The sequence below is a fragment of the Trichosurus vulpecula genome, chromosome 6 (assembly GCF_011100635.1).
Source record: "Trichosurus vulpecula isolate mTriVul1 chromosome 6, mTriVul1.pri, whole genome shotgun sequence".
NCBI classification, from domain to species: domain Eukaryota; kingdom Metazoa; phylum Chordata; class Mammalia; order Diprotodontia; family Phalangeridae; genus Trichosurus; species Trichosurus vulpecula.
The window spans coordinates 277217680-277245284 of NC_050578.1; the positions used below are offsets into that span (position 1 = coordinate 277217680).

The 27605-nt window shown below is 55.4% G+C and overlaps 2 protein-coding genes across 4 annotated transcripts; both read left to right on the forward strand.

Moving 5' to 3' along the window:
- The first annotated feature begins 296 nt into the window (after positions 1-296).
- CARNS1 (carnosine synthase 1) lies at positions 297-13695 on the forward strand. 2 transcript variants are annotated; one of them, XM_036765694.1, is made up of 10 exons: positions 297-365; positions 1363-1400; positions 3167-3443; positions 3879-3968; positions 4691-5178; positions 6424-6628; positions 7321-7385; positions 8208-8439; positions 8931-9211; positions 10517-13695. In XM_036765694.1, exons 2-10 carry the CDS (start codon positions 1398-1400, stop codon positions 11741-11743), a joined length of 2868 nt encoding a protein of 955 aa, XP_036621589.1. In that variant the 5' UTR covers positions 297-365; positions 1363-1397; the 3' UTR covers positions 11744-13695. The 2 variants fall into 2 exon arrangements, with proteins under 2 accessions (XP_036621589.1, XP_036621590.1); XM_036765695.1 differs by having other exon boundaries at positions 322-365; positions 3888-3968.
- A 6274-nt stretch (positions 13696-19969) lies between these two features.
- RPS6KB2 (ribosomal protein S6 kinase B2) lies at positions 19970-27445 on the forward strand. Of its 2 annotated transcripts, none has more exons than XM_036765343.1 (15): positions 19970-20275; positions 21713-21747; positions 21882-22002; positions 22215-22283; positions 22810-22957; positions 23463-23520; positions 23621-23721; positions 24330-24420; positions 24509-24599; positions 24710-24817; positions 25557-25619; positions 26305-26382; positions 26503-26610; positions 26715-26827; positions 26964-27445. In XM_036765343.1, the coding sequence occupies exons 1-15, from the start codon at positions 20198-20200 to the stop codon at positions 27136-27138; spliced, it is 1437 nt and encodes a 478-aa protein (XP_036621238.1). In that variant the 5' UTR covers positions 19970-20197; the 3' UTR covers positions 27139-27445. The 2 variants fall into 2 exon arrangements, with proteins under 2 accessions (XP_036621238.1, XP_036621236.1); XM_036765341.1 differs by having other exon boundaries at positions 20258-20275; positions 21871-22002.
- The last annotated feature ends 160 nt before the right edge of the window (positions 27446-27605 follow it).

Genomic DNA, 27605 nt, shown 5'->3' on the forward strand with positions numbered 1-27605 from the left:
TCTGTCTCGGTGCCCCCACCCGCTGTTCCATTGCCTCAGCGCCAGGAGAATCCGGGGTGTGGGGGTGGGGTGGGGGGATCGGGACAGGGGTGTCTATACTCTCTGCTGGGCGCTTCTCGCCCCATCCCGCGTGCCCGCACCTGGGTCCCTCGGGAGCGCCTCCCCCGCTCCCCCCATCCGCCCCGCCCGCCAGCTTTCTAGCCCCGCGGGGCCTAAGCCCTCCCCGCCCTTCCTGGCACTGGGCATGCCCCGCGCTAGGGCTATATAAAGCCCGGGCGCCTTTAATCCCCGGACATTGGTATCAAGCCCAGGCCAGCCCAGGCCAGCGCAGGCCAGCGAGCCGTGCCGCCCCCCTGCTCACCCAGGTACCCCCGGCACCCCCTGCTTGCGCGGGGCTGGGGAGTGGGCGCTCCTAGGGGCTGGCGAGGAGGGAAGGGGGTGGGAGCGGTGGAGGTGGGAGGTTCAGCTGGGGCGAGACAGGGCCCAGGGGCTGGGAGGTGGGGAAGCTCTGCCTTCCTGGGGCCCAGAAAGCAAGGCTAGATTCCCTTGGAGGAGGCAGCCTGGCCCCTGTCCAGAAGCCCTTCCCCACGCGCTCTGGTTCTCCAGTTCCCGAACTCAGAGCGATAACTGAGGCACTCTGAGCCAGCCTGGGTTAGGTCTATGATTCTGCCAAGCAGGGGACCCAGAAGTCCCCAATCCCAGCTCAGTCACCTTCTCCTGTGTTATCCAGAGGTCACATTTGTTGTTCAAACCCCTAGATGCCCCTCTTCCCTTTGCAAAGGTATTTCCCAGGCTTAGTTCAGCCTTGAAAAATTCCCCTCAGGCTTTACCAGGAGGTGGCCCCAGTGCTGGGCAGCAGTCCTGGCATTCAAGAACCCTGTGCCAGCTCTGTGGCCCCGGGTCTGGCATCTGGGCAAAGAGAACTGCCAGGGCTTCAGTATCTGGGGGTCCTTGGGTGGTGTGGTCTGAGTTGGGTCCATGATGGGTCATGCAATGCCATCCCAGGTCCCTTGGCAGCTGCTTTCCCATGGCTATGCTGACCGTCTTTCCGGGTCACATCCACCCTCTCCTCCACAGCCCCTGGCTGCTTAGCTGTAGTGACAGGAGAGGCCATGTCGTCCTCACCAGCAAGCAATAGTCATTCTCAGCCATGTACACGGGTTGGGGCTCAGCTGTCCCCAGCCTCTCCTGTCTGGGGTCTGATCCGGACCTTGACCCTTCAGAGCCCCAGGGCCAGGCAGGGAGAGAGGAATCGAGGTGGGGGTGGGGGCAGGAGAAGACCGGAATGGGGGAGGGGCTCTTTCCTGCCCCTCGGGAGTTCCAGGGGCTACCCACGCCTTACTGAAATTCTCTTTTTCCCAGCCCTCTCTTTCTCACTCAGCCTCTTCGTCTACAAGATGGTGAGTTCACTCTGTCCCCTCCTTCCTCCCCGGCCCCCTCCCTCAGGTCCCAAGCATCTAAGGCCCAGAAGGTGGTCCCAGGCTCCGAGGGCCCCCTCCGAGGACTCCCTCGGCTGGGGCTTGGCTCCAGGATTTCTCCCTCCACCAGAGCCCTCAAGATGATGTCTCCCAATAGAAATGAGAGGGAAGTAGAGGGCCAACGTGGCTCTCATCTGAAGAGCATTTGGTCCATTTTCTCCCATTAACCTCCTGCCACTTGTAAGAGGGACAGGGCAGGGCATGATGTTCCCATTTGTCACGTGAAGCCTAGAGCAGGGGAGAGCATTTGGTCACACAAATTGTGAGCGAGAGCTGGGGGAGAGGAGGGGCCAGTCTCCTGACTCACAGAAACACAAGATTTCCAAGTTGGGAGAACCTCTTAGTCCGGTTCATTGCTGAACAAAGAGACTTACAACAGCACCTTTGGCAAGTAGCCATCCAGCCTTTGCCTGCAGACTTCCAGGGATGGGGAACTCATTACCTGAAGAAGCAGTCCTTTTGGACGATATTCCATTGTTAAGGAGTTTCCTGCCATCGAGTCTGCCTTTGACTGTCCCACGAACTATCTTCCAGCACGTTCTGCCCTCTGGGGCCAAGCACAACACTCCCGATTCAGGCTTGTCTGTACCATAGGCTGCAAGCAGGGACTGTGTCCTATTCAATGTGCTCAGTGGAGGGGAAAAGAGTGCTGGACTTGGTGTTGGAAAGATCTGGCTTCAAGTGTCAAATCCTGCCATTGACACATCCTAGCTCAGTGACCTGGGCAAGTCACTTTCCCTCAGTTTCCCCATTTGTAAAATGAGGGTAACACCACCTCACAAAGCTGAATGAGATACTTGCTGTGAAGCGCTTTGCAATGTCATCTCAGACCTGCCCCTCACCACAGGACCATAGAACTAGACCTTGGAGGAGCCTCAGAAGTCACTGGGTCCAACATCCTCATTTTCTATGGAGGAAATGGAAGCCCAGAGAAGTGAAGTGGCTTGTCCGAGGTCCCCCAGCTAGAGGGGCAGAGCTAGAAGGGCCAGGACTCCCAGTTTAACAGCCTAGAGCATACTGATCCAGGGGATGACCTGAGGCTCACCTTGGCAAGGCATCTGTCCCAGCTCCTTTGGCGCGCAAATGTTGGTGGTGGGATACGAGCCAAGGTCTTCCTGGCTCTAAGTCTAGGCCTCTAGCCACCCAAGCTTCCTCTCTGAGTTTGGTGTAAAAGATTTCCCAAATTTAACAAAAAACACAAAATTGAGTAGGAATAGCCTTTCTCCAAAGTACTTTGTAGCTGCCCATCTTTCTTTGGTGGGAGCCAACAATGGTCTTAGACATTCTGCTTTTCCCCTTCCCTTTCCCCTTGGGAGGTCTACTCACCCCCTCAGGATGAAAGATAAAGGGCCCTTTCTTCTTGCACCCTCTCACCACCTGTGTGGGTGAGTCCCTTCCCCTCTCTGGGCCCTAGTTACCTTTTCTACAAAGTAATGAGGTTGGCTTCATGTGCCCCTCAGCCTCAGCTCAGGCTCTGCACATAGTAGGTGCCTAAATGTTCAAAGGCTTAATTTCATCATCCAGTCCCCACTTCTGGAACCCCAGGGTCACCCCTTCCCCTCACCACAGCTGGCCAGGCATCCTGGTCAGCACCCCCTTAGGGTCCCCCAAAGTCTGTCCTGTCGTCGAATCCCCCATTCTGCCTCTCCCTTCCCCCTCCTGCCCAACCTGAACCTCTCCCCATGAAGCTTTCCCTAGATCAGCTGTGCCCAGAACTGGCCCGCCCTGTGGCCTCCAAGGACCCAGAAGAAGAAGGGGATGGGGAGCAGCATGGAAGCCCAGAGCTGCCCCCAACAGGACCCCTCTTGGGCTCCTGGCACCAGGATGTGAACCTGACTTGTAAGAGCTCCCCCGAAGAGGGCACTGCCCGGGCTTGGACGACCTTCTACTACAACATGTTACAAAGCTGCCTGCAGCAGGCAGGCCTGCCTGAGACTGTGGACCGTAGCCTAGAGCCTCACCCAGGTGAGCCTCCCAAACTAGGTGTGCCCAGGGGACAGGGAAAGCTACCATCAGCCCAGGTCCTGGCTCTGAGAAAGGGAGGCCTAGGGCCCTACACACAGAAATAGGAACAGACACATGGCTGGGGGTGGGGGGGGGCGGAGAGACAGAGCATGATGCAGAGAGCCAGGCAGCAAGAGCAGGGGCAGTGCCCACAGAACTGGAGCTGGGGGAGCTGGTTCTGCCCCTTTTCCTTGTAGGAGGAAGAGTCCTCCCCTGCCCACTTCCTGTAGTGGCTTATGTGCCACTGTTCTCTCAGGAAGAGGGAAGAGAGAGCAGACAGAACTGGTGGGTGCATCACAGCAAAAGAGGCTGGGTTGGAAGGCTGGCTTGGGTGGCAGGGGACTGGCGACAGGAGAGGAGCAACCAGACAGTGGCATTCTCTTCTTCTCTCCCGAGGCTGCCCAGGGGTGGAGGTGACCATGTGTGTTCTGGGCTCCCCGAGTTCCTTCTTCTCTGTGCTGCTGGAGGGGGGTGCCCAGAGCCCAGGTAAGTAATGGCTGGGGGACTAGAGGCTAGCTCAGGCCAGGGAGCTCTTTGAGGAGCCTTTCTTCTCTCAGGTCCCTGCCCCCAGCCCTTTTCTTCCCTCCCCCCACTCCCCACATGGTGGAGCTGACCTATAGAAAGGGCAGGCAGAGCCAGGCCCCAGCCATGTCCCAAAATACCCGAGCCAGGCAGCTGCTAGCCATTTCTGACCAGACAGCTGGAGATTCCTCCCCTGGGGGTGGGCCACACTGGTGATGGTAGAGAATGGGGAGGCATTCCTGAGGGGGCACTGTGGAAAGAGACCGTTGTTGTGCTGTGGGGCAGCGGGCGGGGGGCAGCTGACATGCCCTTTCCCTCCCCAAAGCCTGGGGTTCAGAGGCGAGTCTGGATCCAAATCCTAGTTCTGCCAGCCAGTCCACAAGGACTTATTAAACACCCACTATATGCCAGACAGTGTACTAAGTGCTGGGGACATAAAGAAAGGCAAAAACCAGTCCCTGCCCTCCAGGACGAGATACAGACAGGATGCACGGGTGCTAATGGAAAGAAGGCATCTGTGTTAATTTACCATTTGACTTGAATAAGTCTCAGTTTTCTGTCTATAAAACAAATGAGTTGGCCTAGATAATCTCGAATGTCTTTTCCATCTGAATCTATGATCCTGGCCCCTCTCCCCCAACCCCTCCCTCTCCCCACCATTATTTCTCCCTCTCCTCTACTCCCAGGAAACATGCTGTTGTGTCTGTCTCCATCCTGGCTGACCAAAGTGCCCATGGCTGGAAAACCAGGGGAATCAGCCCTGCTGGTCTCCAAGGCTGTGACATTCCATCCAGGGGGCCTTACCTTCCTGGAGGAGTTTGCCCCACCACGGCGGGTCACCTACTTCCTAGGGGAGTTGGGACCAAGGGCTGGCCGAGGCCGGGAGGTGGCAGAGCTGAGCAGAGACCTGGGCTGCCCCACAGGGAGCTCAGCAGAGCTAGCCCGCCTTCTGGAGGACCGACTACTTACCAGGCAGCTTCTGGCCCAGGGGGACAAGGTGTCTGTGCCTGCCACTCTGGCCTTGACATACAAGCCCCCCCAGCAGCTGCAGGTCCAGGCTTGGACCCAGAGCCTGCGGCAGGTGGAGCTCAGTGACAAGGAGGGGCAGGAGGGGCTGGTGGAAGAGGAAGTGGAGGCCTTTCTCCACCTTGGAGCCCTGGGAGATGCCCACCAGGTACCAAGGACTCTGGGGATTGGGTGAGAAAGGAGAACTAGTCTTGGGGATGGTGGTGGAGAGAATGTATGGTAGAAACAGCCTTGAGTCAAGAGTCAAGAGACCTGGCTTTGTCCCCTAACTAGAGGAGTGACCTTGGGCAAACCAGTCAAACCACAAATATGCATTAAGTGCCTGCTGGGTGCCAGGCACTCCGCTAAATACTGGGGACAAGAAGAAAGGAGAAAACATGGTCCTCACCCTCAAGGAGCTCCCAGTGTAACGGGGAGACACCATACACAAAATTACACGTGTACAAGATGTACACAGAATAAATGAGAGGTCAACTCCAAGGGTGGAGGGTGTGGTGGGGGGCGGGGAAGACCAGCAAAGATTCTGCAGAAAGTGAGCAGGGGGAGCATTTGAGGCATGAAAAGTCATTCAACCTTTGGGGGCCTCAGTTCCCTCACCTGTAACATGGAAGGGTAGGTCTCCATGGCCTCAGAGGTCTTTCCCAGTCCTAAGTTGATGAGCCTCTGACCCCTCTGTCCTATATGTGTCCAAGGATTAGAGAAAAGACTATGAACCTAAAATGTTCCGAAAGATTTAAATGACACCAGTGAGCTCAGGGACCTGAAAATGCAGAAATGGGACACCCAGGGTTCTTAGGAGGGTGGCGGTTTGTAAACCTTCCAGTGCCCAGGAGCTCCAGCGATTGGCAGAGAAATCTATGGGATGACGCCACTTAGTAGCAATCTTCCCCATATGGGGAAGGCAGTACGGCACAGTGGAGACAATGCTAGATGGGAAGTCAGCGTGACCCAAGTTCTAATCTTACCACTTCTATTTGTTGGCTGGAGGACCTTAGGCAGATCACAAACCCCTGAGCCTCAGTTGAGTCCATCTCCCATGGTTACCGAGAGGCTCAAGTAAACTGACACAGCTAACATGCTGTGGTGCAGAGGAACCCCAAGATCTGGGTTCATATCCTGACTCTACCACTTACCTATGGGACCTTGGGCAAGTCACCTAACTTCTCTGAGACTCAGTTTCCTTATCTGTAAAAATGAAGGGTTGGGCTACATGGCTTCTGAGGTCCCTTCCTGCTCTGGTGCCAGTTGGCATTGCTATTGTTGGGTTTGGATTTCAGTTTGGGGGTGGGATGAGAGGTAGGCCAGGGCTCCACTCTGAGGGAGAGATGAAGGGAGACGGGAAGGGCAGGGCAAGAGGTCTAGGCCCCTCCCAAATGCCCAACTGCCTCCTTAGGTGGCAGTAAAGCCTTCGGGCTGGCGCTGGCGTGGGTCCCAGGCCATGAGCCTGCATCCAAGGTCAGAAGCGGGGGCAGTGGTCCGAGCAGTGCTGGCCCTGTTGGAGAAGCTGGAGGAAGAGGAGAGTGTCCTGGTGGAGGCTGTGTGTCCTCCAGCCCGGACCCTGCATCCTGACGATCCCGGGAGCCTCACTCCCCAACCAGGTAAGAGCCCCTTCCAGAGGGAGCTGGGCCTGGGCCCAGCAGGGCTCCTTCCCTCCTCAGTCCCTGGGCCTCACTCCTACGCTGTCTCCCACCAGCCGGCTTCCATACAGCTGGAGAGGCCCTGGCCACAGACTCGGAAGACCTCCCTCTTTCTAGCTTTGTAGTCCTGGGCTTCATTTTCCTCATCTGTGGGGATTTTCCTCAACCCCAGGACTGTGAACAATTGTGCTGTGGTTGATAGAGTGCTAGGTTCAAATCCCACCTCAGATGCTTGACTAGCAGGTATGGTCATAGGTCACTATACCTCTGAGAGCCTCAGTTTCCTCATCTGCAAAATGGGGCCACCACTTGCTGGAGAGGCCATGTAGTGAGTAGATGGAGGGCTAGCCTTGGACTCAGAAAGACCTCAGAGCCTCTGGCACATACCAGCCAAGGAACTTACAGAAATCATTGCTGGTCTCAAGCAATGATTAAGACTAAGCTGCCAGTGAGTGGCCAGTTCACCTTGAAGGAAGGAGAACCCACACCAGGAGTTCTATGTACCCAAACAAAACAACAACAAAAATCCCAGGTCCAAATAGAATAAAACAGTTGCATGGTGGGGCTCCTCGGCCATCGCGGGCATCAGAGGAGAAGTCTGTAAGGGACTTTACGGCCATATCATTTATAAGCCTTATTCTCATTTCTGCCAGAGCTGGCCATTCGAGCCTGTGTTGTGGTATGCAGAACTCAGGGTGATCGGCCTCTGATGAGCCAGGTAAGGAAGGGGACCCCCATTGGGGATACAGAGGGACCCCAGGATTCCCCAGCCTCTCAGAGGACCTGAGGATCAGCCTGTGGCTGATTGCTCATTCCTGTCCAGAGGAGTACCCCCCAAGTCTAAGTCATGCAGGGCAGCTGGAGGGTAGAGGGGGACAGGAGGAAGCTTCTGGAGGTGAGCCTCAAAGGCAGGATTTGAACCCAGATCCCCTAACCCCAGAGCACTTGGCTTCATTTCTGCTCCACACTACTCTTGTGACAAGAGGCTCTCTGCTTGTTACCCCTCTGTAAATATGAGTGCCCCCTAAATTTGTGAGTGTGGGTATGGGCTTCTGAAAGGAGGTGGGCCTGGAAGAATGGGTAGAATCCAGCTAGGTGGATAGCAGAGGCCTAAAGGAAAGCCTTTCAGGAGAGAGCACATGATTTGGAACAGAACTGTTATTTGGGCCAACTTCCTCATTTTACCAATGGGAAGTGGAGTCTGGTCCAGTGACCTGCCCCATGTGCTGCGGACAGAATAGAGGTTGGTGTGGCCACAGAGTTCACTTAGGGAAGGACACAGTAAGGAGAAAGTTAGGAAGGGAGGTTGGGACCAGACTGGCAGGCTTTGAATGCCAGGTGAAGGATTTATCAGCTGGGCAATGGGAAGCCAGTGAAGGTTTCTGAGGGCAGGAATGGAGAAAAAATGAGGGGAGTGCACCTATAGCCTCTCTGGACCCAGGAGCTCCAGCTCCCAGGCTGAGGGTGGACATTGGGAGAAGGCAGTCACTTTTGGGGAATGAGGAAAGCGGGCTGACCATCCACCCTGCCTGGTCCCCAGATGGTGTGCAGCGTGGGCCGTCCGGAGCAACCCCTGCGGCACCAGGTCGCCCTGACGCAGAGCCTGGACACTGCTCTGGCCGCATGCGGGTTGAGGGAGCCGTCCACTGTGGAAGCGCTGCGGCGCCGCGTGCGGGAGGCGGCTGAAGGGGCTCTGGGGGCAGTGCTGGAGTTTGAGGCCTCGCTCAGCCCTGAGCAGCGGGGTGGGCGCCAGGCTCAGACAGACGTGCTCGGTGAGGCCCGGGCCTTTGGGATCTGGGCCAGAGCTACAGAAAGAGGGTGGCTCTAGACGCAGAATTTGGACAAAATGGGAATTTCAGCCCCACCTCCGTTCCCCTAACCATTGAGCCCCTGGCGGCCTGTTTCCAGGCAGCAACTTTGGGGAGGGCCTATGGCCCAATGAAGGTGGTTCCAGTCCCTTTCCCAGAGGTCCGGGCCTGGAACCCTTAGGGGAGGGGGCGAAGTGGAGTCTGCTGGACCCCAAACGGGCCTTGGAGGGGGGCAGGCCTCTGCATCTACTGGTATAAGCAATGGGAAGGGTGCATTGGACTCCCGACAGCCCCAGGTGACCTCTAGGCCCTCAGGGCTAGGACAGAGGTGTCCCAGGCCTCTGCGCTCCACATTGGGTTGCTCCAGGAGCTGCCACGGGCCAGGACCTCCGGGGCTGGGGGCCATACAGGGTGGCCCCGCCCCGCTGAGCTCCGGCTTCTTCTTGCCCCAGCAGGTGTGGACTTGGCGCTGACTCCCGTAGGCCCCGGGGGCTCACTGAGCCCTGTGCTCCTGGAGCTCAACAGCTGTCTGTGCCTGGAGGCCTGCGGGCTCCTGGAGGGACAATGGGCTCGGCGGGGCCTGCGTTCCCAGTGGGCTGCCGCGGGGCCCTTGGTGGAGACCATGCTTCGGCGCTCGGCGCGCCACCTCATGGAGGGCAAGCACCTGCTGGTGGTGGGTGCCGGCGGCTTCAGCAAGAAGTTCGTGTGGGAGGCGGCCCGGGAGTACGGGCTCAAGGTGAGGGGGCGGAGCCCACGCAGGTGCCGAGCCAATGGATGGAAGGCCTGAGCGTGGGGGCGTGGCCAGAGCCAGGGTATTTCCAGGTAGGGAGCCCAAGGAGGGGGAGACTGGAGCGTAGGCAGGTGCCGAAGCCAGGGTCTGTATTGGTGGGACAAAGGAGGGAGGTGGACCCTGGGCACTGGGCGTGGCTGATTCGCTGTGGGCGGGGCCAAGAGAAAGGGAACAGTCCACGCGGCTTCCCATGCAGTTTGACATCTGGGGCAGCTGGTTTTGCGTGGCCCCAAGGATGATTTGACTCCTCCCCCGTCATTTATCCATCGACAAATCCCAGAACTCCGTTCTAACGCTCTCCTTTTCTAGAAGCATTGGAGGTGGCCGCAGCTGGCAGACCTGCCGGAGCGCCTACCCTAGGGAACTCCTGGTCAGGTTAGGGAAGCAGCTTTGCTTCTGAAGGAGAAGCCTCCACACGCTGGTGGAAGAGGGACTTTAGCTGGGCCTTTGGGGAGGAGGATGACGATGAAAGAAAGAGAGTGCTCAAATCCCAGGGCATCAGAGTGAGAGGTAACCTCGAGGCCTCTGAGTCTAACCCCTACTGAACAGGACTTTCCTCTACATCTCCCGAGGGCTCCTCCAGTGTCTGCTGGCAGACCTCCAGTGCTGGGGAACCCACGACTTCCTGCAGCAGTCCACTGCCCTCAGGCATCTCTGAGCCCAAATCTACCTCCCTGCTGCCCCTCCCAATAGCTCCCAGTTCAGCTCTCCGAGGCCGGACTGGGCGAGCCTAAGCCACTTTACTACGGCTGATCCTTCACATCCTCAAAGCCGGCAGTCCTTCCTCCTCACCCACCCAAGCCTTCTCTTCTTCATCCTCCATACGCCCAGTTCCTCCAAACAATCCTTGTGTGTCATGGCTTCCAGGAAGGAAGAAAGGAGGGAAAGAAGGAAGGAACCAAGCATTTATTAAGGGCCTACTATGTGCCAGGCACCGTGCTAAGTGCTTTACAAATATTATCTCATTTGGTCCTCACCACAACCCAGGGAGGTAGGTGCTATTATTATCCCTATATTACAGATGAGAAAACTAAGGCAAGCAGCGGTTAAGTGACTTGCCCAAGGTCGCACCGCTGAGGCTGGACTTGAGCTCAGGTCTTCCTGACCCCAGGCCCAGGGCTCTATGTACTGCACAGGGAGGTACAAAATTCCAGGCTGAGACCCCTGCCCTTTGGGCTGGTGAGCAGGGAAGGGATGAGAGAGGGCTGGTCTGGCAGGGGAGGCCACGCTCTCCATCCGCTGTTCTCACAGCTGCACCTGGTGGAGTCGGATCCCAACCATTTTGCCTCTCAACTGGTCCAGACCTTCATCCACTTTGACGTGACCCAGCACCGTCGGGATGAAGAGAATGCCCGCCACCTGGCAGATCTGGTTCGGGCCCGCGGCCTGCAGCTGGATGGCTGCCTCTCTTACTGGGACGACTGCCTGGTGCTGACAGCCTTGCTCTGCAAGGAGCTGGGCCTCCGGGGCTGCCCCGCAGCTGCCATGAGCCTGGCAAAGCAGAAGAGCCAGACGCAGTCTCACCTGCTGCGCTTCCGCAGCCCGCGCTGGCCCGCCCCTTCCCTCTATGCGGTGCCCTGCTGCCCGTTGGAGGTCCCCGAGGATGTGGAGCGTGCTGCTCGGCTGGTGCCCCTTCCCGGAGTCATGAAGCTGGAGTTCGGAGCGGGGGCGGTGGGTGTGCGGCTGGTCGAGGATGCCTCTCAGTGTCGGGCCCACTTTGCTAAGATCTCCCAGGACCTACAGGGGGAGGCTGACCACCCGGGCATCGGGCTGGGCTGGGGCAATGCCATGTTACTGATGGAGTTCGTTGCAGGCACAGAGCACGATGTAGACGTGGTGATATTTTCCGGGAGGCTGTTGGGAGCTTTCGTCTCCGACAATGGCCCCACCCGCCTCCCGGGCTTCACGGAGACCGCAGCCTGCATGCCCACGGGACTGGCGCCGGAGCGGGAAGCCCAGCTGATCCAGGCTGCCTACCAGTGCTGCCTGGGCTGTGGGCTGCTGGACGGCGTCTTCAACGTTGAGATGAAGCTGACCGCTTCGGGGCCTCGGCTGATCGAGATCAATCCCCGCATGGGTGGCTTCTACCTGCGCGACTGGATCCAGGAGTTGTATGGGGTCGACCTGCTGCTGGCGGCCGCCATGGTGGCCTGTGGCATCCCGCCCGCCCTGCCTGCCCAGCCCAGAGCCCGGGCCTACTTGGTGGGGGTCATGTGTGTGGTATCCCAGCACCTGCAGGCGCTGAGCTCCACGGCCAGCCGGGAGGCTCTCCAGGCCCTGCACGAGCGGGGCCTCATCCGCCTCAACCTGCTGGAGGAGGAGCTGGTACCTGGAGAGTACGAGGAGCCTTACTGCAGTATAGCCTGCGCGGGCAGCAGCCCCACTGAGGCCCGACAGCGCCTGCTAGGGCTCTGCCAGGGCCTGGGCATCGACTCCCCAAACTATCCCGTAGCCCATTTCTTGTCTCATTTCAAATAGCAGTAGGGGCAGGGGGAGGGGCCCTAGGGCAAGGCCGTCGTTAGCTGGGAAGGAAGACAGGGTGGAGTCCCAGGTTGGGCAGTCCCAGACCCGAGAGGAAGGGTGTGGGGCCCCAGGAAATCTATCAGTCCTGGGAAGGAGGTGGGGCTCTCCAAAGGGTCTGGCATTGGCTGTGAAGGGCAGGGGTGGGGCCCCCGGAGAATCTGTCGAAGAAAAAGTAGGCAGCGCTCCAAGAAAGGATATTGAGGGTCGGGAAGCCCGAGGCGCTGCGATGAAGAACGAGGGCGAAGGGAGAGAATTGCGCTCCTTCCTATGTTTAGCTTGGCGCGGATAAGTAGAGTGGTCCGTGGCCAAGCTGAACCCTATCTTTGCCTTCTAGATGAAAGTTTGGAAGGCAGCTTCCAGATCCATCCCCCACCCCTCCTATTTCCCCCTCAAGGGCTCTACCAGGGGATCTGCCCAAGATCCCGGGGATCTAAGAGGCAGGCCTTGAACCCAGACCTCCTTACTACATCCATCCACGGTCTCCCAGCAGCCTCTTGGTCTGGCCCGCCCCCTCACCCACTGCACCATCAACATACTCCACCTTTCAGGTCCTCTAGGCCCTTCCTTCCCGCCCCCCCGCGCCCCCCCCCCGACCCAGAATCTTTCCTGGGGCCTGAGGCGCACAATGGGAGGCAATGTCGGCCTGTCCAACCTGAGGCGGCTTTTTCCTCTTTCCTCCCCGCTGGCTGGAATGAATGCCCCCTCACAACCCGAAGACCAGATCAGACGTCACTCTTCTCCCCTCCTCCTCTCCCTCCCATTCTCCAAAACAGCAGTGATCTAGGACAGCCTTCTGCATCTACAATTCTAACTGGGCCCCGGGAGGGATGGTGGACAGGAATCGTTCCTTTCATGCGACATTGCCCTTCCCCTAGCAGAGATGGACCTCTAACAGAGGGGAACCTGGGCAGAGGGTGGCAATGGCCCCCTAGTCACTGGCTGTGCTTGGGAGAAACCCCACAGCTGTCAGTGGCTAAACTCAGAAACCCAGAGTTGCTTCCTTCTTCCCTTAGCCAGACCTCAGCCTCTGTGTCAACAAGTCTGGGAGTAGGTACTCTTGGGGGACCTGCCTGATTTAGCCAGCCTAGAAATCTATAGCTTTAGGAGCACTAACTAGCCTCTCCCACAGTCTGTCTGCCCTTAGGTCAGGTGTTCCATCTTTTTAAAAGTCTTATTTTCAAGCCTAGTGTTAATGACTTGGCTGCCCACTGGGACCATCTCAGCTCCTAGGGGTCCCCCTTCCCACTAAAAACCGGCTTATGGCTGTTGAGACCCAGAGGCCCTACTACTTCTACCAACCCGTTCTAGTCCACGGGTCGCTCTAAGAGAGCCCAAAGTCCTCCGCTCGAAGTACGGTCCAAGCAACCCCCTCGCTAGACAAGGAGACTCAGAGGGGAAGGGGCTAGCCCAGGTCTCAGGCTGGGCACAGAGGAGCTCCGTTGGACTCAGCCGGAATAGACCCCGCAGAGCATCTAATCCAACCCTCTCATTTTGCAGATGGGGAAACTGAGGTCCAGAGAAGGACAGGGCAAAGCTAACTAGGGACGTAGCTGGGACTGCTAGCTCAGGACTCTGCCCTCTCCCCTTCCCTGGAGTGACCCTCCCTGGGCTCATCGAAGTCCCCACCACACTGGAGGGCACTGCTTGCTGCCTGCCCCTCTAGTCCTAGGTTCGCAGAAAATTCGGAGGCGCCCCTTTAAGCAATCGTCTCCTCTGGACTTGTCTCCATGACGTCACCCCTTCCTTGGCAACACTCCCAGCAGAGAAGTCACCTAGGGAGCACACAAGCGGGCCAGGGACCGGGCCGGCCACTGCGCCTGCGCCACCGTGTTTGTTTTTGTTTTTTAAATTCTCTCGCTGTAACACTCGGAGAAAAGTGCCTGGTAAATAAAGTCGCTGTGAAGGTCTTCGGGTTTTGATTCTCAGCGTCTCAAAGAGCATTCTCTACAGCCCCAGCCCACTTTCTTCTTCCGGGGCGGGGAGTGGGTGGGGTGAAGGTTAGTTAGGGAGGGATAACATTCCTTCACTGGTTTGGGGATGATATGTGGGAGGGGTCGGGAGATCTGAGGCTGGTGATCTGAGTAGCTGGGGAGCGGTGGAGCAGTACAACCAATCCAGTCATTCAATCCATCAAACATTTATTAAGTGCCTACTGTGTACCCTGGCGCTAAGCTCTCGGGGTACAATTAATAAAGAGTCCTCGCTTTTTAAGGCGCTTACAACATAATGGGAGGAGAAAACAAAAGGAAGCAGGAAAGATTGGGAGTGAGGGGGGAGACCGGGAGCTACCCTGCGCAGAGGCATCTTATTGTCCTTGAAACTAAGTGGAGCTAGCCCTAACCCAACCCTAACCCCTGACAGGATCCCGAAGAGTCGTAGGCGACAGAACAACAAAGATGAGATTAGAGGTGACAAGCTCAATCTGGGAGGTGTATCTTGTTACCGTCACACCCAGAGCTTAGTTTAAATCCTTACCACTTGCCTGGACCATTGTCATAGTCTAATCTGTCCTTCTGCTTCAGGCCTCTCCCTTCTTCAATCTTTCCTCCACACCCCATTTAGGGTTTTCTTAGCAGAGATAATGGAGTGGTTTGCCATTTCCTTCTCCAGCTCATTTACGGAGGAGGAAACTGAGGCAAACACAGTGAAGTGACTTATCCAGGGTCCCACAGCTAGTAAGTGTCTGAGGCCAGATTTGAACTCAGGAAGAAGATTCTACCTGACTCCAGGTCTGGCACCACCCAGCTACCCTATACATGAAGCCCTTTCCCGTTACACCAGATGGGTCAAACAGGCAGGCAGGCAGGCGGCATGCTGTGTGTGGCTCACAACACTTCAGAGTTACTGATTAAAATGCAATTGGGAAATGTTCAACAATATAAGTAAAAATATAATAAAATATAGATCATATTACATTTTGAAACTAAGTCAATACGCCAACAGCAGAGACCCTCATGAACAATTCAATGTCTGCCCCACTCCCCCGTTTCTGTTTGATATATATAATACACATAAGGAAAAAGCCAACTATTGCACCACAACCTCATCAGTACTAAGTTATTTTTTGGCCACTGTGATGGGTACAAGGAGGTACTTCAAAGTTAGATGAATTTTCATTTCTGATTTTTATTGTGGCTGACCATTTTTAACAAGAATTCAGCTAGCAGCTACTGTGGGGTGTAAGACCCAACAAGACCAGCCACAAGAGCTGCCAGCACAGGTTCTTTGATCTGCTTTACTAAGGAAAGCAACGTTTAAGGGGTTAACAATCTTTAATCAAACATACATATAAAAACCAGCATCTGGGTTGGCAAGGCTGCGGGGGGGCAGTTGCAACAGCTTGCCCAGAGTCACCAGCCACTCTTCCAATGACTGAGAGCCCCAAACAAAACATCTGGGTTTCTTCAAAGCTGGGGGGCTCCTGACAACGGCTGCCCAGAGTCTCCACAACAACACTCCTCCATAAGTGAGCCCCAGACAAAATGGTAACCTTTGAGTTTTCATACCCTGTTCAGGGCCCGAAGGATTCACACCTAATCAGCAAAAGGATGTAAGCCTGGGGTTTAGCACCTAGTTAGCAAAAGGGTGTCAGCTTGGGGCTTTGTACCTAGTAAGGCTTAATCAAAGGCATTTGATTACTTTAGCATTTCTAAAAGAGGAAACAGTTAAAAAAAAAGTCCCACCTTAATTACCAATACACCATTTTAAAGTGATTATTAATCATTTGTGTTTTTCTTTCAGCAGTTGTTAGTATCCTTTGATCATTTATCCATTGTGAACTGGGAGTTACCACTGGTGACCTTAACAGTTTCGTCTACATTTTTTGTTTCTCTCAAGGTGTGTGTGTGTGTGTGTGTGTGTGTGTGTGTGTGTGTGTGTGAGCACAGGATGGTTTTATGAGTATGGAGGACTGTAGATCCTGGGGGAAGGTGGGAGTCACCAAACAGGAGAAGAGAATTCTATGGATTGGTTATGGGCTACTCTGCACCCTTTGAAGTATTCTCATTTTTTGTGGGGCCACTGTGAGCTGGGTACTCTCCCAGGAGATGGGGCCCTTTGACCTGTGTCTGTGGAGACTTAGATTATTAAGGAACTATATTCTGAGGTGCCTAGAGAAACCATGGAGAAAGCAGAATGAGCCAAAGAGCGTGACTTTTGAGAAAGAGTTGGGATAGAACCAGGCTGTACAGACTCAGAGTGAGAAGTCCTGGGCCATGGCTTACGGAGGTAACATATAGGGCTTGTCATTGTCCCTGCCTTCCATAGCCCAGCATTTTCATAGCTCTTGGAAGATGGAAGTGAAGAGGAGAAAACCATGAATGCCCAGGCCCTGTCAGGGTCATGCTCAATTGTGGTGGTCATTAACAGAAAGAAGGGCTCCATAGACACCTAGAGATTTATAGCAGGACTTTTTTTTGTGGTGGCAGAGACTTGGAAACAAAGTTGATGCCCATTTACTTTGAAAACCAACTCTAGCACACAAATGTAGTAGAATATGGCTGTATTGCAAGAAACGATGAACAATGAGTCAATACAGAGAAGCATGGGAAGACTTACATAAACCGATGCAGAGAAAAGTAAACAGAGCCAGGAAAACCAGAGACACACTAAATGATAACATGGAAGTGGAAAAAACAACCACCACAAAACAACTGAAACCAACATTAGGAAACAATGAAGAATGAGCTTCGCCTCAAAGAAGAGTTAGGAATAGACACTTCCCCCCACTCCTTTGCTCCCTGGAAGTGGAATATTGCATATAATATTCTTTTTTTCCTATATGTTGATTGGTTTTGCCAATTTTTTTTTCTCTTCTTCCTCTCTGTGAGAAAATTGTTATAAGAGATGGCTCACTGGGAGCAGGGAGGGATTTGGGGGAGAAACTTAGGCAATGCGAAAACAAAAGATATTAATCAACAAATATCTATTTGCACAGAACTGTGTGGCATTGACCTTGCCGGCCCTGTCTTTTGTTTTTTCTGGCTGCAGGACGTTGGACAGAGGCATGGAGCATGGGGGAGACCCCAAGGTCCTGCTGGACAGCAGGTTGGTGGGCTCTGCTTGGCCCCTAGTCAAGCAGGAGAGGCTCCATATGAAGAGGGAGATGGGATGAGGCCATTGCGGTAACTTGGGAGTTCAAGTCCCTTCTGACTCTGAGACTGCAGTTCTCTGCAAAGGCCTTGGATTGGGTCTGTCTCCCCATCTTCCACAAGACCCAAGAGGTCGGATGCAGAAGAGGGTGGGGTGTTGATCATTCAGCCTTTACCAGCTGGGGGCGCTCCTGCTGCTGGCAGGTTAATAGTGCTGCACTTTACAAAATCATGGAGTCCCGGCTCTATTTTGTAGATGAGGAAACTGAGGCTAATAAGTTTATGACAGGATTTGAACTCAGCTCTTCTTGACTCCTATACTGATTAAATGCTTTGGGAGTCATGCTCAGGAGGGAAAAGGAGAGTGGGGTCCAAGTGGGTTGGGACATGAGCCAAGAGAGGATTATGAGTTATTATTGAAACGATTACATACCCCCAAATCTTGAGAGGGCTGGAGGTTACCTGCGCATGCTCAGTGGAAGCCAGCTGGGACAGAGAGATGAGTGCCATCTGGTGGCCCAGGGAGGTGCTTCAAGGCTCACTCTAAGAGTTAGTAAACAACATTGTCTCAGTGATACTGCAGCTGTCTCTATGCTGGGGACAAAAGTGTATCTTAAGCCTTAGAGGGGAACTTAGCCTTTTCAGCTCTGGACCTCCAACTCTAGTAATAGGCAATAAACATTTATTAAGCACCTACTAAGAGACATTTGTGACTCTGGAGTTTCCATGGATTGACAGGTTGGAAGACAGAATGTAGGGGGCTAAAAAAAGAAGAGGAGAAAAAGTGGAGGCACCTATTGTAGACAGCTCTTCAAGGAGTTTAGCCCCAAAGGAGAGAAGAGATATAGGACAATAGTCATAGGGGATGGAAGGACCAAGTGACAGCTTTTTGAAGATGGAGAGACATGGGCATGTTTGTAGGCAGTAGAGAAAGAGCTGGTGGTCAGGGAGAGACTGATGTGATAGACCGGGGATGATGAAGGGAGCAATCTGTCTGAGGAGAGGGTATGGAATGGGACCCACCAAACAGGTAGAGGGGTTAGCCCTGGTAAGAACAGAGGCTCATATGAGACAGGGGTGAAGGAAGAGAGGGTGTCCCAAAGTAGATGAGAGATAACAAGATGAGAAGAGAGAGCTAATGCCTAATGGCCAGGAAGCAGGATTCCTAGCTGAAAGGGTAGGAGAGAGGGGCTGGATTATTTCCATAGCCTGACTTCTAGCCCAGTTCCTTGCCAGATTTGGTGAATAATGCCTCCTGTGGCCCACCATTTCTTTTTTTTTTTTTTTTTTTTTTGCTTTTTGGCAGGGCAATTGGGGTTAAGTGACTTGCCCAAGGTCACACAGCTAGTACATGTGTCAAGTGTCTGAGGCCGGATTTGAACTCAGATCCTCCTGACTCCAGGGGCGGTGCTCTACTCACTGGGCCACCTAGCTGTCCCCAATGTGGCCTACCATTTCTAAGCTGACTACAGCCATGTTTTGCTTTGCTTTCTTCTCTATGGAAGGATGTGTCTCTCTGCTCTGCTCCCCTGGAGCCCTGACTAAGCATCTTTATAACTTTCAAAACAAAGTGCCCTGGACCACCATGCCCTCCTTTCCTCCTCTTAGACTATAATAAGATGGTTGAGGTCAAGGACTGTCTCTGCTTTTTTATTTGTATCCCCACAGGACAGTGCATAGAGCACCAGGCCTGCAGTCAGGAAGATCTGAATTCTAATTTGGCTTCAGACACTAGCTGTGTGACCCTGGGCAAGTCACCCAACCCTGTTTGCCTCAGTTTCCTCATCTGTAAAATGATCTGGAGAAGGAGAAGGCAAACCACTTCAGTATCTTTGCTGAGAAAACCCCAAACAGGGTCACGGAGAGTTAGACAGGACTTAACAACAGTACTGAAAATGATACATGTAGCGCCTTAGGTCTACAAAGTACTTTCGGTACAATGACGGTGTATTAAAATTGTATCTTGTTCTGTCCCCCCTCTCCCCTCCCCTTCTAGTCAGTACAGTAAGTTTTTAAGTAGCCAGTAGAAGGGGGAGTATAAGAGGAAATAAGATTGCAAAGGGGCCTTCCAAAGACCAAAGCAGCCTAATTACAAACTGTATCTTCTATAGTAACCAAGATTCACATCCTGGTAATACGTGCTGAATCAGCGGGAGCCGTGGGGCGCTGCCCTCAGGATTTGTGGTCCGCCCAGAGGTGAATCGTCCTCGAATTCCAGACAGACCAGCAGAACATCGAAAAGTGCTGGCAGCTTTGGGGTGATGTGGGCATGTGGATGAAGTCAAGGTGGCAGAAATAGGGGTCAGTCCCTTTCGCCCCAAAAACCCTAGGAAGAGGCCTAGTGCTTCGAGGCCCTCCTCCATCTCCACGGACCCCCGAAGCTCAATGCTCCTAGTTTGGGGGAGTGGCTCCCTCCCCCTCCCCCGCCTCTTCCTCCCGCTGCCCCCCTTCTCCCTCCCGAACCCCTAAACGCGCGCGCTTGTCCGTACCCTCCGAGGTTGTCAGCATGTGATGGCCTCCCCACCTCCCGCTGCCATCGTGGGCTTTCCCAGCGAGTACCCAAAGAACCGGGCGTGCCCGCCCCTATTTCGTAATCTCAGAATTTCCTAAGTTAATTACCAATTCAAGTGGCGCAACGTGAAGAAGTCAGTGGTGCGCGAACACTGACACTTGGCCCAAGCCTGGCCGCTCCTCGGCAGCATTCCGGGAGGGCCGGAGGGGCTTGCTGCGGGCCCCCCCGCCCCCTCCCCGTCGCCGCAGCCCAGGGCCTTAATCACATCCGCGTAGATCGACTGACACTGACGGACTTGGGAGGCTGCCCTCCCCCGAGCCCAGACCCTCCGCGATCCCGAGCTCTGACTAGGATGGAATGAGCCGGTCCACACCCTCGTCGGGTGAACTCACCCAGGGAGGACCTCCCCGGCCCGCCCCCGGCAGAGAGCGAAGAGCTGAACTGAACTCGAGAGGACTGAACCAAACGGAAGTGAATCGAATCGAACTGGAGTAAACTAAACTGAACTGAAAAGAACTCAATTACTCCGAACTGATGCGATCAGAAGAGTGATCTGTTTGGAGGGAGGGAGGGAAGGGTGACCCCCCCACCCCCGCCCAGCCCACGGGGCCGGGCCGAACTGTACCTCCCACAAGCCCCCGGGAAGGACGCCACCTCCCTTCCGGGCCGTGTAGGCGGTGGGAGGTGGCGGAGCCGGCCCGGCTCGGGGTGACCGTGACGCCCTCACGCATAGACGCACGCTCTCAGCCGGACCCAGCGGGCGGGGGGACGCGGGACGCGGGTGCCGGCGCCCGGGCCGGGGCCGCCATGGCGGCTGTGTTCGATATCGACCTGGAGACAGAAGAGGGCAGCGAGGGCGACGGCGAGCCGGAGCTCAGCCCCGCGGTAAGGCGCCCACCAGCACTTCTCTGGGCCTCAGTTTACCCGTCTGTAAAGTGAGGGCGCCGGACTCGAGATGCTCCCTGTTCGCTCTCTGCCTGGACCGACCCTCTGCGTCCGCAGTCCTGGGGGGAGGGAGCGGAGTTTGCGTTTGACAGTCCGCGTTCTCGGGTCCCTCTGGTCTGACCCGCAGAGTTCTGCTTTCTAAGGTCCCTCCCTCATTGGTTACTCCACGTTCTGAGGTCTCTCTGCTCTGACACTCTACGTTCTAAATTCTAAAGTTCCTCCCTGATGAGGGCTCTCTGTTCTGACACTCCCCTGTTCAGAGGTTCCCCCTCCTCCGATACTCAACATTCTAAATTCTGAAGTCCTTCCCCCACTTTGATACTTAACATTCTGAGGTCCCCCTCTGACACTCTGACACATTCTAAATTCTAAGGTCCCTCCTTTGACACTCTACGTTCTAAATAAATGGGACCCCTCTCTGCTCTGACCGTTCTCAGGGGACAGATCTTTGCTGTGACATGTAACATTCTCAATTCTGAGGTCCCTGCTCTGACCCTCAACATTCTGAGGGGTATGCTCAGACACTCAGTGTCTGCCTGTCTGACTGATAGTCTGCTTTATCTGTTCTAAGTTCCCCTTCAGCCGGTGTCCTGTGGTTCTGGGTCCTCTCTGATGGTGTCTTCCCTGCCTCCCTCCCTGGGTCCACAAATGAGGCTCCCCCTCCCTTCCTCCATCTTTCTCCAGACCCATTAGAGGTTGGTTCCCTTCAGTGCCCTGCTCCCTCTCTAGCATCTTTCCCAGCCTCCTGTGTGGATGACCCCCTTCATCTGGGGGTTCCCTTCCTAGTCCACAGATGCTATCCCGCGGCCCCCACCACCCCGCCCTATCTATAGCCCTCTCTTCTCTGAGTTATCTCACCCCCCCCCCCCAGCCCCACCTTCACCCTGCAGCCTAACCCTAGCCTGGCCTGAATGGAGCCCATGCCTCGGCCAGCTTCTCCACCTTGCCGAGGTCTTTTATCACTTACTCCTTTCTGCCTCTCTCTACCTCCCTTGCCCAGTACCTTGGATAGTGTCTCTTATTCCAGTCCTTTGTTGGACTTGGGTCCCTCTGAACCTTCTTATGAGGTTATGGGACCCTTGATTTAGAGCTGAGAGGAAGAGTCCAATCATCTAATTTTACTAATGAGGAAACTGAGGCCCATAGACTTGCTCAGGGTGACACAGCTAGTAAATGGTGGAGGTTGGATTTGAATGTCCCAGGTCTGGCAGGCTACCCGTGATGCCAACCTGCTTCTCAGTTTCTACCTTCCTAGTGCCTTGCTCCCAGCTCTGTTTTCCAGGAGGAGACAGGACTGAGGCTACAGTCTGGGGGTCTGGGGTCAGGGATAGATGGGGCTGGCAGAACCAGGACACTGACCTTGAATTTCTCTCCTAGGATGTTGATCTGGATTTGAGGACAGCCGGTTTGGAGTGAGTAGGGCAGAGACTGAGGCTGGGCTGGGGAAGGGGAGGTGGTGGTGGGGGGCGTGGGGTGGGTTTTCCTGGGTTGCTGGAGGGCAGGTGGGCGGCCTGGAGGTTTTGTTCTTCTGACAGTATGCCCACAGGCCCGTGGGGCACTATGAAGAGGTGGAATTGTCAGAGACCTGTGTGAACCCTGGACCCGAACGCATTGGCCCCCACTCTTTCGAGCTCCTCCGAGTCCTGGGCAAAGGAGGCTATGGCAAGGTATGGGGGTAGCCCCTGGGTAAGAGGCGCCTCCCTCGACAGTAGGGCCCCTTCCCAGCAGGCAGCCAGGGCCCCTCCAACACCCATGCCTTAGGGTGCTGGCTGTCCATGTCTTTTCCCATGGGCGAAGCCCCCTCCTACAGTCCCAGGAAGCTGGGGTCCCTGACAAGTGGCACGTGCTTCCAAGCCCACAACCTACCCTGCTCTTCCAGGTATTCCAGGTCCGGAAGGTACAAGGCACCAATGCGGGGAAAATATTTGCCATGAAAGTGCTGAGAAAAGTGAGTGCCATCCTTGGGAGTGGAGGCAGCTGACTGGCTAGGGTGGGCCTTTGGGAGCGGGTGAGTCAGAGCTAGGGGGAGGGGACCTCAACATGGTCACCTTCCCAGCCCTAATGCCACTTTACTACCCTCAGACTCAGTTTCTTCATCTGTAAAATGAGAAGGTATGACTAGTTGGCCTCCACAGTCCCTTCCAGGCCTACCTACATCTATGAACCAACCTCCCCTTTTCACAGAGAGGGAAACTGAGGCTGGGAGAAACCCAGCCAGCCTCCCAGGGTTGGGGTGATAGAAGCACTTTTCCCTTGAGCAAAGGAAAAGAGGCAGCTGGACTTGGAGAGAGTGAGGGCACTTGTTTAAGGTCCTGCAGCCGGGAAGAGCTGGAGCCTTGTGAGCATGTGTGGGATTGGGTCGGGGGCTCTGAGCCAGCCCATCAGCCTGGCCCAGCTGGGAGTCCAGTGGAGGAGGCTGCTCCCAACAGGGTCTGACCCTCCATCTCTCCTTCCCCTCTCCACAATCCTGGCAGGCGAAAATTATGCGCAACGCTAAGGACACAGCCCACACACGGGCTGAACGGAGCATCCTGGAGGCCGTGAGGCACCCTTTCATCGTGGAACTGGTATATGCCTTCCAGACTGGCGGCAAGCTCTATCTCATTCTGGAGTGCCTCAGTGGTAAAGTTCTAGCTCATCCTGGAGTGCCCCAGTGGTGGGGTTCTAGCTCGTCCTGCAGTGTGCCAGTGGTGGGGTTCTGGCTCATCCTGGAGTGCCTCAGTGGTGGGGTTCTAGCGCATCCTGGGGGCATCCCAGTGGTGGGGTTCTAGCTCATCCTGCAGTGCGCCAGTGGTGGGGTTCTAGCTCATTCTGGAGCACCCCAATGGTAGGGTCATAGCTCATCCTGGAGTGCCCCAGTGGTAGGGTTCTAGCTCATCCTGCAGTGCCCTCAAGGTGTGGCCACCAGGGTGGTGCCTGCCTTTCCTCATCCCCACCATCCCCTTACTGCTGCAGTCATGAGCTCAGAGCACAGGCTTTGCCCTAAGTGTTTGTTTCTATATTCATAACAGCCCTGAAAAAACAAGGCCAGTGGGGATGACCATGCTCTTTTGGCATGAGTAAACTGAAGCTCAGAGGTGGGAGTGACTGGCTCAGGGTCACACAGCAAGGTGTGTTTGTGTTCCAGGAGGAGAACTCTTCATGCAGCTGGAGCGCGAGGGCATCTTCATGGAAGACACCGCCTGGTGGGTGCCTGGATGTCCCTCCTGTGCACAGCTGGGCACACAGGGTGGGGGGAGCCCTGGGCCCCCCCTCACTGGCCTGTGACCTCTCTTGTCTCTCCAGCTTCTACCTGGGGGAGATCACACTGGCCCTGGGCCATCTCCACTCCCAAGGCATCATCTACCGGGACCTTAAGCCCGAAAACATCATGTTGAGCAGCCAAGGTAAGGGGTGTGGGTGTGGGTGTGGGTGTGTAGGGAGGTGTGTTTGTAGGGCTGTGTGTACAGGTATGTAGGTGTGGGTGTAAGAATGGGACAGCCAGGGAAAGGCTCCTCCTGGGAGAGGGCTCAAGGGGCCCCCCTAATACCAGCAGCAGACTCCAACCAAGGTGGTGCTTTAGAGCTGCTTTGGTTTGCAGTTCTGATTATTGCTCAGCAACCCCTGAGCAAAGAAAGCAAAATTTGAATCTGTGTACTGAAAGAGCTCACAGTTTGCCAACAGTGACTTGTCTTGGTTGGGATCTCCTGAGAGCCATCCCTTGGAAGAGAACCACCAAGCTGCTGCTGGCCTTCTGATAATCTTAAAGAGGGGATTGGACCCATGTAGCCTTGAGGCTCCAGATGGCTAAAGCCCCTTTTTCCTCCCATCCCAGGAGTGGTGTGCTGGTGGTGTTGTCCCAGTTTCCTTCTTTGGGCACATGCTGGGTCTGCAGTAGAACAGAAGCTACATGAGGGCAGGGACATCCCATTTTTGTCTTTGCATCCCTAGCATCAGCCCACGGTATGCTTAATCAGTGCTCGTTGACTGACTACTCCTGTCCTCTCTTCCCTAGGCCATATCAAGTTGACAGATTTCGGCCTGTGTAAGGAGTCTATTCACGAGGGTTCGGTCACTCACACATTCTGTGGCACCATTGAGTACATGTGAGGATCGAGGGCCCAAGGGAGGGCAGGGTGGGACAGGGTAAAGGGTCAGAGGGCAGGAGCCTGATGGCTGGCTTTTCCACTCCAGGGCCCCCGAGATCCTCACACGCAGTGGCCACAACCGGGCAGTGGACTGGTGGAGCCTGGGAGCCCTGATGTATGACATGCTCACAGGAACGGCAAGTTCCCCCCTTCTCAGGAGGGCGGGTGGGCATGGAGGGAAGAGCAGGGGGGGGGGGCACAGGGAGGGCAGCAGCAAGTGTCTCTGTTCATTGTCTGCCTTTTCCAGCCTCCCTTCACCGCAGAGAATCGAAAAAAAACGATTGACAAGATCCTCAGGGCGAAGCTGGCGCTACCACCCTACCTCACTCCAGATGCTCGGGACCTCCTCAAGAAGGTGGGGCCCGGCTGTGCCCAGGCTCTTCATTTTGCTTCTCCCTCCTCCAGCTTCCTGCCCTGGTCCCTTCCTAGAATCACAGTTACAGCATAAGGGTCTGAGGCTGGATCTGAACTCAGGACTTTCAGACTCCCAAGACCCTATCCACTTCCAGAAAGGGAGGATCAAAGACAGGGAAGTTCTCTGGAGGCCTGCTGCTGGAGGGCATCTAACATTGGTCCTAGAGTTGGGAAGACCTGGGATAGCTCCCAGCCCTGAGACAAATGGCCCTGAACCTCTCAGAGCCTCAGTTTCTGCATGTGTAAAATAGGTACAATCATGGCCGTGGCATGACCCCTGTAAGGATCTTGAGACTTATGTGAGATAGCTATGTAAAGAAAATGCTTTGCCAACCTGGCGTTCTCATAGAAATGTCAGCTTTCCACCAGCCAGGAAGGGGCAGAGCCCGAAAGTGGAAGGCTGCTTCCAGAGCAGAAAAACCCTCAGCCAGCCCGGGAGCCCCAGAGGGTGGGGCTCTCCGTCTTGTTCGGGGAGCTTGGCTGTGCATTTCCTTAGGATCAGCCGTCCTGGGAGGCCTTTGATCTAACCTTGTCAGGGAGATTGCGGTGGGGTACCTGTTCAGGTACAGGTCGGTTCAGGGGCCACTGACGTCCGTCCCACCTCTGCTGGCCTCCGATTCTCCCAAGGGCTGCCATGCTGCCCCTCACCCCCTTTCTCTCCTTTTCTCTGCCTTCCCTAGTTTCTGAAGAGAAACCCTAGCCAGCGACTTGGGGGTGGACCTGGGGATGCAGCGGACGTGCAGGTGGGTCAGCTGGCATGGAGAGGGTTAGAACTGGAGCAGCTCTGCTCACCCAGGCACCACATTGAGATCGCTAGAGCAGGGCTGATTGTGGCCCCCTACCCCCTCCGATATCGTCAGCAGCTCATGATTGCTGCAAAGAGAAAATCCAAACTTCTCAGTGTGAAAATTGCGCACTGTGAGTGTGCAGTCTGGCTTTCTGTTCCCAGATGTATTTCCTGTTGATGCTTTCCATGTATGCTGCACTCTAGACAAACTGTCCTGCTGGCTGGTGTCTGCCCGGGATATGCTCTTTCCCACCTCTGGGCCTTTGCCAGGTTGTCCACTCTTCCTACAACTGATGTCTCCTAATCTCTACCTAAAATCCCAGCTCAGGTGCCCCCTCCTTCGAGCCTTTCCCCTTAGATCCCCCTACTTCTTAGTACTGTTTTCCACTCCACCACCCCCACCCCGACATGTGCAGAGGAGAATACAAGCTTCTTCAGGGCAGGGTCTATTTCATTTTTTTTTCCTTTGTCTTGCACATAGTAGGTGCTTCATACATCTTGGTGGAGTGGCCTGGAACTGGGGGGCTAGCACACTGGCACTCCACCAGGGGCTGGGATTGAGCCCTATTAGGGGGCTAAGGGGTGGGGCTCGTGTCCAGGATTGGGGAGTTGACCTTCATGGGGAGCTGCTCTTTCCACAGAAACACCCTTTCTTCCGCCATATCAATTGGGAAGACCTGTTGGCCCGACAAGTAGAACCCCCCTTCCGGCCCTGCTTGGTGAGTGTGTGTGTGTGTGTGTGTGTGTGTGTGTGTGTGTGTGTGTGTGTGTAGAGGGGATCCCCCGAGCTCCCTCCATGGAAGCCTGACCCCAGCTGGCCTTTCCTTCACCCCCTGCAGCAGTCTGAGGAGGACGTGAGCCAGTTTGACACACGATTCACGAAGCAGACGCCTGTGGACAGCCCTGATGACTCAGCCCTCAGTGAAAGTGCCAACCAGGCTTTCTTGGTGAGGAGCCCCCATCGGTGTTTGGGGTGGATTGAGGGACAAGGGAGGTCTAGTGGTGCTGGGAGCAGGGAAGGAGTAATTCATCTCCTGCTGCCATCTGCCAGGGCTTCACCTACGTGGCCCCCTCTGTCCTGGAGGGCATCAAGGAAGGCTTCTCGTTCCAGCCCAAGCTGCGGTCCCCTCGACGCCTCAATAGCAGTCCTCGGACCCCCATCAGGTATACTGGACCTTGATTGGCCAAGTGCAGGCCAGCTGGAGTGGAGGGAGGGGAGGGTTGTCCCTGGGCTTGGGCTGGAGTAGGGCGATAAAGACCAGGGCCTCTGATAGTGACTGAGTCTTGGTTTCTCCCTCAGCCCCCTGAAATTCTCACCCTTCGAAGGGTTCCGACCTAGCACCGGCCCAACAGAGTCCATGGAGCTACCCCCACCCCCACCCCCACCTCCACCTCCAGTCAGCTCGGCCCCTCTTCCCATCCGGACTCCCACTGGCAAGAAAGCCAAGAAAGGTCGGGGCCGCTCTGGACGCTAGAGAGGGGATGATGTTGGCTGTCCTTGGCTGTCCTTTTGCCTTCCTTGGACTCAACCCAAATCGCCCCTTTACCTCTTGGAAGAAGGATTTCTTGGCATTGGCCTGGAAGTGCTGTAGGCCCCTTGGGCCAGGATGAGCAAAGTGCCCTTGGGGACTGGGAGGAGGGCACCTTTTGCACAGAATCATGGGAACTGACTGCTACCGGGAGTACCAGGCTGCAGCCTCAGGGAGCACTGAGTGCCTACCTCCCAGGCCCTCAGCTGCTTGTGCTGTGTCTTTTAGGAGATTAAATATTTGAATTGTGGCACTAGCTGGCCCTCTTTCTTTCTTGTGAAGGGGCTCAGCAGGAGCTCCTTGGCTCATGGGGAGCCCTCAAACAAGGGGTGGATGTCTGAGGTCTGCTCAGGAGAAGGTCCAGGAGAGGAGAAGGGCTTGGGGGTGGGGTCATCTAGAAAAGCACAGAGGAA